The 10,712-nt window shown below is 50.8% G+C and overlaps 3 protein-coding genes across 3 annotated transcripts; 2 read left to right on the plus strand and 1 right to left on the minus strand.

The window, feature by feature from the left end:
• Positions 1 to 130: 130 nt before the first annotated feature.
• VTN00DRAFT_9375 (uncharacterized protein) lies at positions 131 to 2,708 on the minus strand (the record flags this gene model as incomplete). The annotated part of the gene is made up of 4 exons (XM_069436328.1): positions 131 to 1,954; positions 2,004 to 2,120; positions 2,168 to 2,624; positions 2,692 to 2,708. The coding sequence occupies 4 exons, from the start codon at positions 2,706 to 2,708 to the stop codon at positions 131 to 133; spliced, it is 2,415 nt and encodes an 804-aa protein (XP_069284960.1).
• Positions 2,709 to 4,527: 1,819 nt separating this feature from the next.
• Positions 4,528 to 8,366, plus strand: VTN00DRAFT_9376 (uncharacterized protein; the record flags this gene model as incomplete). Its single annotated transcript, XM_069436329.1, has 6 exons — positions 4,528 to 5,633; positions 5,690 to 6,537; positions 6,587 to 7,000; positions 7,055 to 7,428; positions 7,491 to 7,790; positions 7,845 to 8,366. 6 exons carry the CDS (start codon positions 4,528 to 4,530, stop codon positions 8,364 to 8,366), a joined length of 3,564 nt encoding a protein of 1,187 aa, XP_069284961.1.
• A 197-nt stretch (positions 8,367 to 8,563) lies between these two features.
• Positions 8,564 to 10,029, plus strand: VTN00DRAFT_9377 (uncharacterized protein; the record flags this gene model as incomplete). The annotated part of the gene is made up of 2 exons (XM_069436330.1): positions 8,564 to 8,963; positions 9,032 to 10,029. The coding sequence occupies 2 exons, from the start codon at positions 8,564 to 8,566 to the stop codon at positions 10,027 to 10,029; spliced, it is 1,398 nt and encodes a 465-aa protein (XP_069284962.1).
• Between the last annotated feature and the right edge of the window lie 683 nt (positions 10,030 to 10,712).

Genomic DNA, 10,712 nt, shown 5'->3' on the forward strand with positions numbered 1-10,712 from the left:
TTTCCCCAGAACTCCCTGGCCGCTACCTAGGTATGGTATCTCTTCCGTTATTGGGCTAAGCAAAAAACGCCTGGAAATGCTTGTAAAAAAGTAGACCTCCATATCACCACACAGGCACAAAATTATTAAATTAATCGGCATCCAACATCATGAGCTCTTCATTGTCGATTTCATCATCAAACTCATCATCCACCTCAGAAATAGGCCTCTTGACTGCACCGTGACCGTTGGTGCCGTTGCCCACCTGCAGCATTTGTCCATTGGCAAGTGCCTCTTGTCTGAGCTTCTCCTGTTCCAGTTTCCGCTTCTCGACATGGCGCTCTAGATCTGCCAGGCTCCATGTCGAAATGCCCTCCTGGTCCTTTGCTCTGAATGGCTGCGCCATGCTTCGCAGGAAGTTCTTCGCGGTGGCGACGGCCATATCTGTACTGAGATTTGTCTCACTCTCGAGCATGGCCTGGTTGATCCACTTGGGAAGCTGTGAACGCTTCTTCTGAAAGCGACGGTCTGCCAGAACCATTATTCCGTAGTCGTCCTTTCCACGAAGCACACGACCCAGGCACTGTGCAGCATGTCTCATGGCGTCGAAGGACAAAAAGTCATTCTCCCGGATGCGGTAGTTCTCGCGAAGGAACTCGAGACGGGCTTTCAATATACGGGACTCGGTGTACTGGAATGGAACACCGATGCAAAGGACTGCACGACCGTAGTGGTGGTCGAAGTCGATACCTTCCGAGACCTTCCCTCGGGCGACACAGAGCAAGATGGCACCCCGTCCGTTGCAACAGGCCGTCCGATATGTCTCCAAAGCGAGAGACGACTCCTGGGAATCAGGCGTCTCTACGAGGATCAATTTGTAGTTCCAAATCGAATCCAGGATACCCATTCCTTGCCACATGCTGATAATCGACTCCATATAGAGATAGGAGGGGAAGAAGACGACAATTCCATCCGGGGTGATGCGGGAGAATTCGAGAAGTAGATTTCCGTAGTTTCGTACAACACCTGGGTCATTTCGGATCTGGAACGAGGATGAAATTTGGGCCTGATCCGAACCGCGAGTGACAATCATTGGCAAGAATGAGCGACGAGCTAGTGTCATGCTATAGGACTCCTGAAGTACGGTCGTGAATCCTAGCATCTTGGGGTACATCTCAAGAGGTGACAAAGTTCCCGAAGTGATGATGACAGAGCTGAATCGATCAAACACAGGTTTTATTGCGATAGCTGCGTCCAAGCAGGTGAAATGCAGTACAGGATTCGGTACCGTTGCTGTTTCGGATTCATACGGCTCAAGAATGAGCAGAAAGCCCTTATCGTATGTTGCAGCCAGTGTAGCGAATGTCGCGACCTCTTGGAGAGGCTGATAGTCCTCTATATTAATAAGTTCCAATGTCCGTACCAGAGAGGTCAGGCGCTCAGCGCAAAACCGTAAAGGCTTTCGTTCAATGAAAGTCAACTCTTTCAGATGAGTTAAGAAAGATGGCGGAGTTTCGGATATAGCATGTGTGACTTTCATTCGAGTCTTGAGGTACTCAATGAACCTCTTCAAGAAGGCAACAAAATGTTCCGCTCTGCGAATATTTCCTGGGACGGCTTCCTTGAGCAGGTCATCAGGGAGAGCGGGATTTGCTATGAACTGGTCCTCCTCTCTGGCCTGCTCTGCTTCCCGCAGGCCCTCAACAAGCTTTGCGTATTCATTTTGCAATTTCTCTGCATCTGAGCTCTTCATCTCCTTAATTTTGCGCTCAAGATTGTTTGCTCCTCTTGTAGCTTTGCGTAAGGAATCCTCGGTAATATCGATGCTTAGCGACTCGATACAGACGTTGTCGATATTATGCGCCTCGTCGAAGACAACAATACAATCCTTGGCCAGCTCCCTGGACACCCTTTCGGCGATTTTGGGATCGAGGAGGTAGTGATAAGAGTAGATGATGACGTTGCAAAAAGGCATCTGTTCACCCATTAGAAAGGTATTATATACCGAGTTTAGATCAAGTTACCATTCGCCGCGCTGAGAAGTACGGGCACTGCTTATGTTGTTCTCCATATTTTAGGAGTCCGTCAAGAGTCCACACTCCAGGTGGAACGAGGTTATGGGGCTCGAGGAGGTCAAGGTTCTATGACTGTTAGAACGTACTCAAAACAATTGAGCAGATTGACGAACCTCATGATATATGCAGAGTTCAACATCTTCGCCTCTTTCTTTCTTTTCCTTGACGAAGCCAGCGGTCAAGCTCCTGCATCTGGCGTCGACAATAGTGCCGCTTTTTTCTCTCTTTACCGATGGGTGCAGACATAAATTTTTCCGACTGGTCAGCCCCATAGCTCTGAAATCTTCTGTGTATCCCAGCTGCTGAGCCCGGTATTTCATCAAAGCCTTGAGCTCCGTAAGGGCTTTCTCGATTTCGGACATTGTCCGCGAGCAGTAGATAAGCTTCCTATGCTCGGGATAATGCTGCTGGTATGCGATAATTAGGGACAAGAGCGAAATGGTCTTTCCCGTGCCCGAGGGCATCTCAAGGACGCAGTGACCCCCTGCATCGAGGGTCTTCTTGAGATCGCACATGTAGGCATATTGTTCGGGGTATATTCGCGGGTACGGGAAGAGGACGGGGAGATCGCTGGTTGGGAGAGAAAATAATAAAATTAGAAAAAGTCAAACTGTAAAAAGGCACGGAAAATACTCACTCAATAAAGAACTTCATGATGAAGATGGACGCAGCTCCAGAGCGTCACCGTCCAGCCCGCTGTCGCCTTAAGTTCGCGGATGAAGCTCTGCCTTTCGCGCTCCAGTAAGCTCGGCCAGACCGCCGAGCGCGTCGGGCAGTTTCCATTAAACCTCATGAGACACCAGATCACGTGATGCAGCCGTTATGACGAAGACCGCCCGCAGTGCATACAGCCTCCCCGTACAAAGCGGATGATATTGGAGGACGATACGTGTTCTTTGGGTGAATTGTGATGAGTTTCCTTGATTTCTATTTATTAAACACCTGGGTTCTGACTTTCCTTCCTCTTCATCTTCCATAAAGCCATTCACAGTCCACAAATTCGCCTGATATCATTGAACCCCACACTATGAGTAAAAAATTCAAGTCCCAGGCCTCCAGCAGTCGTGCGGCTGCCGGCGGTTTTGGTGCATTTTCTGGTTCTTTTGGTGGATTCTCGACAGGAGCTTTTTCAAAGGCAGCTGCCCCGTCTTCCCTGACATATGTTGCTGAGCCTCCAGATCTGTCCCGCATAGCGGAACCGCAGTTGGTTGTCGCTTTCAAAAATCTCCTGAAGAGAGACGACATCACAAAAGCCAAAGCATTAGAAGATTTGAGAGACTACATATTAACTGTCGAAAATTGTAATGGAACTCTGGACGATGGTTTCCTGGAAGCTTGGGTATGTCTTGTTCCGTAATTGGAATTTGGAGCGAAGTGGTGACATCCTCTTTGTTTTTCTGCAGATCAAAATATACCCACGTATGTCGATAGACACTTCACGCAGGGTTCGTCAGCTAGCCCATTTAATTCAAGGGAACGTTGCTTCGCTGGCAGGGAAGCGGATAGCCCGCCACCTTTCTAAGGTAGTCGGAGCTTGGCTTGCAGGTCTCTACGACAATGACAGACCAGTTCTTCGGTCTGCTCAAGAGTCCTTCATTCGTGTCTTTCCAACAGAAGAGAAAAGAAACAGTGTTTGGAAGGTCTACCAAACTTCCATCCTCGAGTTTGTGGATGATGTCACTCTTCAACAGACTCCCTTGACATTGAGTGATGAACGAACGGTCAAGCCTGACGACGCTGAAGCAAAATATGCTCGCGTAGTAGCGACTGCAATCTTATTATTTAACCGCATTTTAGGTCTGTCCATCTGTCAGTTCTAAAGCTGTTCCAGGGCTTACTTTCTTTCACAGGTACCTCGTCTCCCCAGGACTTACAAAAAGACCTTCCCTTGATTGAAACCTTGCTCAGCAGCAAATCGCTATGGGCATTCTCGCACCATGAGGATCCTTTTGTACGCCGCGCTACTTATAACCTTTTGCGCGCTGCGATCTCGAAAGAGCCGCAAGCAATTGACTGGAAGGTAATAAGCACGGCAGTGATTGGGAAGTCTCTGTCTATCGCCCAGATCGGGTCAGCATCCGATCTCTCTGAAGCGCTTCTGCAGTTAACCCAATCTCGTCCCACAATATGGACAGAAGATTACTCTGGAAAATCTCCTGCTTCCAAGCGACTGCGTCAATATATACAAAAAGGATCCCAGGGAGCTTCTAGTTCTTATTGGTCAAACCTCAACCAACTTCTGCGAATTGTTCCGACAGAAGTTCTTGCAAGAGATGCTACACAGGTAACCGCTGCTGGTGGTATAAGCCTCTCAGAAGCTACATCGTTAATGGAAGCATTCCAGGACGGGCTGAATTCCAGGGAAGAACCCCGGCAGAACCTGATGGTCGGTTGGAAATGTTATATCGAAACTGGAAATTGGTTATTGACTCTGATCCCTGAAGAGGATAGAGAAAAATTTATACAAAAACATATGTCTCCGCTGATTGAGCAGTACGTATTGATGAACAAAGACCAGCCTCAATGGACTCTTCCGACTGCGGATGCCGAGACGCTATGCAGAGATTGTTTCATCTCGCTGGCTGAACATGGTCACGAGGCAACTTTGCAATCTTTGTGGATGATATTAACCGACAAGCTGCTTGAAGCTGTGAAACTATCATCTCCTGAACAATCCCGCGATTTCAAGGCATCACAGGACTCGATCTGTACCCAGGCAAACCGTCTGTTTACTCTGCAGACGGCTGTGATCAGGCGGCTGTCTGGTTCAGGCATTGAGCCTAGAACCAAGGAGATTTTCGAAAAGCCCGGTCTTCCGTTACTTGAAAACTCCCTGCATGTGCTGCGGTCACGGAATGGTAAACCATATGGTGCAGCGGCGGTGGTCGAAGAAGCGATTCGCAATATTCCGCAAGTCGCTAAGTGCTCAACGGGGCTGGCGGCCTTTGTCAGAGATGACATCCCCGACCTTCTATTTTCCCCTTCTGCTGATAGGCTCATGGCAATCATGTTAGAATGTCGCCGCTGGGCCGGTTTCGAATCAAGTTTCGAAAAGTCGGTCGAGAAAGTGGTTGAAACAGAAGCAGAAGAGTTAAACGTTCCATTTCTCGAAAAACTGCTGTCTACCATTGACTTTAAAGAGGTTAAAGACATTTCTGGACTTGAATCAAAGATAATGCAGAGTCTGAAGAGGGCTTGTCGGGGAAGCAGGCTGCACTGGCCGATCATCGCTGCCGTTGTCGGGAACCCGACCTCCCACGGCGAATTGTCAGATCGTATCTTCCTTTCGCTTGTCGATTCATTGTCCGAGGACGAGACCTCTTTAGAAGCACTCCACGGTCTTTCTCTGATTGCGTCCCGGGGTCAGACTGCACTACAGCGCTTCCGGAACGGGGATCACGGCTCGAAATTGCTGGCAAAACTGCTCTACCTCACAGAGTCTCCCTCGGATGAGGTCGCACATCTCGCAGAATCCCTGGAGAAGAAAACTAAGAGTATGGTAGCTAAGGATACGAGTGCAAGGTCTAATCTGGAAATCCTCCAGCACAGCTTCAGCCAAGTCAGCATCGAATCGCTTTCGTAAGTAGTCGCTACTAGATTCTTGATTTTTTAAAATGCTGATTATCTGCCCACAGGGTTGAGTCTTTGATCAATATTGCAAAAGACCTGATACGAAATGCTGCGCCTGAAGAAAAGCCCCAGGTAGCTGCCAGTGTCTTTCCCAGTCAGGAGTCTTGGAAGAGCGCTATGGAGCCATTCCTTGGACTACCTCCGAGAGCATCGACCGCTATCACAGGTGTCTTAGGTGGTGTCGTCTATCTCGTCGATCGTGGCCTGTCCGGCTCATCCCGGCAGAAATTAGAAAGTGTGCCGCGGGATTCTGATCGCTGTTCCTCCGCATTCCGACTTACTTCCTACGTCACAAAGATCCTCTCTTCATCTAAGATTGTTGAGTTCCTGCGCCCAGAGGAGCGAAACACCTTGTTCTACTATCTCCCTTTGGCCATCCAGTTGATAGACGATGATCTAAGCATCGAGGGTTGTAACGGAATAACAGGTTTGGAAATGCCTGAGGAACGAGAGGAATACCTAGAAATCGTCAGTCAAGGTCGAACCCTGGTAAATAACTGGATCCGGTCAGAAAGCCCCCTGGACAGTGAGAATGGCGCATCTCTAGGTGCAACGATGGCCGCCTTTTGGGAACAGAAGCTTGAGGCATTGGAGGACACTTCTCCGGAGAGCTACCGAGTTGGAGAAGCTTTCATCAGGATCATGTCGGAGAGAGATTCATTGAGTATGAGCAATTCTACTGATTTCCTGACAAACCTCTCAAAGCAAATCCGGACATCGAATGCTGTCCGTTCCGCCGCTTGGATCGCGGTCCTACGGCCTTCGCTGGTCTCAATTCCTGCTGGGACACGACTATGCAATGAGCTGATTTCCGATGCTACTGGGCTGGATCCCAAGAACAAACAGAGCGAGGGTTTGTCAAGCCAACCTATTATCTAGCTTCTGCTGCTTACACATATCAGGCCTCCGAACATTATCGCTTCTCAATCTTCTAGCTGAGGGAGATGACGTTGTCGCCGCATCCGCTCAAACACAGCGACTAGTTTTCCTTGTTAAACACCTAATTCAATGCTTCCAGTCCGGGATCGAATCTCTGAACGTAAAAGCCGAGGTCATCAAGCTTCTCTCTGTTATCCTCCCGAAGCTCGCAGAAATATACGGTTCACATTGGGCGGATACTCTGGAAATCTTAAACTCAACCTGGAAAGAGACTAGCGGTGGCGATGAGGGCCTGTCTGTACTTTATGCATCCTTCAGGCTTTTCGGACGGTTGAGATTAATGGCCAACGGTGAAAGCAACGATGATTTTGAGGATGCATGGTCCGAATCAAAAGACGATCTTGTCAGGAACTTGGTTTCAACTCTCAGCAGAATTGGTCAGTTGATCACTCGCTCAAAGCCGTTAATAATGAGACTGACCGAAGCTTCAGATTCCTCGACCGCTTTCCACCAGCCCCGAGATGTGACGGCTGATCTCCTATGCCGCCTGACAACCACGATACCAGTTGAAAGCCTAAAGAATGTGAGCGAGATATTCCCACTTCTCACGGCTCAGACCAGAGGTATCCAGCGTTCTGCCTACGAGGTCCTCCATCGGTATATTCCGAAAACTCAAGAACAAGTGTCTTTCGACGTGGCCTTGACGAAATCCACTGTCCGGCTTCCAGAGGAGCTTCTCTCTCTTCTGCGTGAAGCTCCAACGATGGAGTCGATATCTTCCTCATATGGTGAAGAAAAGACGTGGATTCGCTTGCGAGCCTACCTCTTGAGCTGGAAAGTGGTGTTTGATTATTTCTCTAACGCGGTAAGATATTGGTCCCGCCTCTCCTCTTTGACAAGGATCTCTTCTGACGATTGAGGTTCCAGTCCCTCACCGTCCAAGAAAACTATGCATCTAGCATCAAGGAAAATGACATACTGAATCCGCTCCTCGAGTTCGCTTTCGATTTTCTTCAGAAATCTCACGGAAAGCTTGTCGATGCGTCCAAGTTTGACGTTCGCTCATTTGAACCTGGTGCATCGGATTCGTCTGAGAAGGAGACGCAGTGGCTCCTGGTCCACCTGTACTTTTTGTCCCTGAAACATCTAGCAAATCTCACCAAAACCTGGTGGATCGATAGCAAGAAGCGCATCAAGGGAGTGGTGGAGATGTGGACCGAGAAATTCGTAAGATTCACCAGAAATGGCGCCTCTTTGTGTGGCATACTAATAATGACGAAGATATCACCCTTGATCATTGAAGATTCGTTGAAGAGTGTCTCTGAGTGGATCACCACGCAAGACCCGGATGAAGAGCGTGCTCTGTCGGTCAAGGTGTCCCCGAAAACGGCAGAACTCGTCGCCAGCATCCCTGTAGACGAAGAGTCGCCCCCTGTCGCGATCTCAATTTCCCTCCCTCCAGCATACCCTCTTCAACCGGCGCTGGTTACGGGCCGGAGTCGGGTGCTGGTCGACGAGAAGAAGTGGAGGAGCTGGGTGCTGACCATCCAGGGCGTCATCATGTTCTCGAATGGCAACCTTGTAGACGGCTTGCTGGCGTTCAGGAAGAACGTGCAGGGAGCCCTGAAGGGCCAGAGCGAGTGCGCGATCTGCTACTCGGTCATTTCAACCGACATGCAGACGCCGAACAAGCGATGCGCGACCTGCAAAAACACGTTCCATTCTGTTTGTCTGTTCCGATGGTTCAAGAGCAGCAACCAGAGCACCTGCCCTCTGTGCCGGAACAATTTCGTTTATGTTTAGATTTCGGGGTCTTTCGGGGTACCTTGTGGCAGACAGGGATGATCGATGAAGACGAGTAGTTGTGTGTACAGTAGTCGTTGCCTATTTGTTAGTCCTGCGAACCGATATAGAGCACGAACAATGGGGCACAATTGAAGCAAATACCAGACTATATAGCCTAGGAAGTATATAAAAATGTTGACGCCAGCTGAGCGAATATGCCAGCTGCGTCGCAACAGGCTCCGGACGCCCGTGTCATCATCATTGACAATCATGGTAACTCGCAGCGCGGCAAACCCCACCACGTCCCCCGCAAGCTCGCAGCGTTCGCTCTCTGTCTTCTTCTTCCCCTCTCCATGTCTGCCCCCCAAATTCCCAACCTCAACACGCTCCGTCGGGGCGGTGGTCGAGGCCGTCTCAGAGGCCGCGGCGGTGCGGGCACCGGCACCTCGAGCGACCACGGCGCCGCGGCCAAAGACAGGGTCGTGCAGGGCACCGACAACGACGCCAGCGTCTCCCGCCTGAGCGCAGTCGAGCTGGGATACCTCGATGATCCTTTCGCCAGGGCCCTGACTGCCTCTGGTCCGGGGACGAGGAGGTTTCCAATCATCAACAGAGGTATGCGTCGCGTGCGATGTACCCCGCGACGGGAATCTCCCGAGCTGACGGAGCTGGTGATGATGCAGGAACCTATGTCCGAACCACCGCTATCGATAACCTCGTCAATCGCTTTCTCGAGCCCGATGGACAACCCCCGAGGAAGAAACAGATAATCTCTCTGGGCGCGGGTTCGGACACCCGTGTCTTCCGACTGCTCTCCTCCAGGCCGTCCCTGGAGCTTGTCTATCATGAGCTCGACTTCGCCGTCAACACGGCGGCCAAGATCAAGGCCATCCGCTCGACGCCGCTCCTACAGAAGACATTGCGCGTAGAGAAACCGGAGGACCTGTCGATCTCTGCAGAGGGTGACGCGCTGCATACCCCCTTCTACCATATCCATCCCATTGACTTGCGCTCCCTCACCAAACCCGCGGCTTCGTCCGACTCCCCTGCGGAGGCCCCCTCCCCGCTACCAGGCGTGGATACTACGCTCCCGACCCTTCTCATCTCAGAATGCTGTCTAGTCTACCTCTCCCCGACGGAGGCCGCAGACGTCGTCACCTACTTCACGAGGACCCTCTTCTCCCCTTCCTCTTCCGCTGCACCGGCGCCTCCTACGCCTACAACGCCAACCCAGACCTCACCCTCACCAGCGACGCCACCAATATCAACAGCCCCACCGACCACGAGCACCGTACCCCTCAGCCTGATCCTCTACGAACCAATCCGCCCCGACGACCCCTTTGGCAAGACCATGGTCTCGAACCTCGCCGCGCGCGGTATCCACCTGCAGACGCTGCACCGGTACGCCACGCTGGGCGCGCAGCGGCAGCGGCTCCGCGAGCAGGGGTTCGACAGCGGCCAAGGGGCCGCGGATGTGGATTTCATCTGGGAGCGGTGGATCAGTGAGCAGGAGAAGGAGCGGGTCGCGGGGCTGGAGATGCTGGATGAGGTGGAGGAGTGGAAGTTGCTGGCGAGGCATTACTGCGTTGCTTGGGGATGGAGAGACGGGGATGCGCGGCGGGGAGAGTACGATGGGGTCTTTAATGCCTGGAGGGACGTTGAAGCGCAGGAAGGAGATTGATCTGACTTGAATCTATGTGATTGTCTGTAATTCTGTCTATGCGCTGTATCTACGCCGTAGTGCTCTCTGGATGTCATGTCATGATAATATGATCATACTTATGCATTGTCCTGCCGAAATCAAACATATCTATCCTATTTCGTAGCTTGTATTATCTCTATGTCCCCCTACTATGTACTATGTGAATTATAGCTACCTAGCGATGAGATACATTTACAAGCTGCCAAGGAATCACCTGTCCGGCTCAGCATAGGCTATGCAACCTCACGCTGCTTCGTCATCAGGCGAGGCATCTCGTTTATGCAGGTACAGTACATACTGCATTGCATATACATGAACCTCCCGCAAAAAAATGAACCGAAGAATACATGTTCAAAGTTTCGCGTATGCAACCCACTCCCGTCGAGGGCTCAAATGTTCCAAAAATGGAAATCTCAAACACGTGCGACGTGACGAGATGTGATACTCGGGAGATCAGCGCCGATTGCTGATTGTCACCTCAGCTGCGGGGAGGGGACAAGGATGGACGGATGATCTCCCAGATCATCTAGAGTCTATGTGCACATCCGCTCAACCTCGCGATATTGCAGCTCGACGTGTATGGAGGGTTTTAGCGTTCTCGATTGCACTGGAATGAGGGTTGATTCTTCGATTGTCGTCAGATCAACGATGCTGATTGCTCG

Source organism: Thermoascus crustaceus (genome assembly GCF_041956765.1).
Source record: "Thermoascus crustaceus strain CBS 181.67 unplaced genomic scaffold VTN00scaffold_7, whole genome shotgun sequence".
NCBI classification, from domain to species: domain Eukaryota; kingdom Fungi; phylum Ascomycota; class Eurotiomycetes; order Eurotiales; family Thermoascaceae; genus Thermoascus; species Thermoascus crustaceus.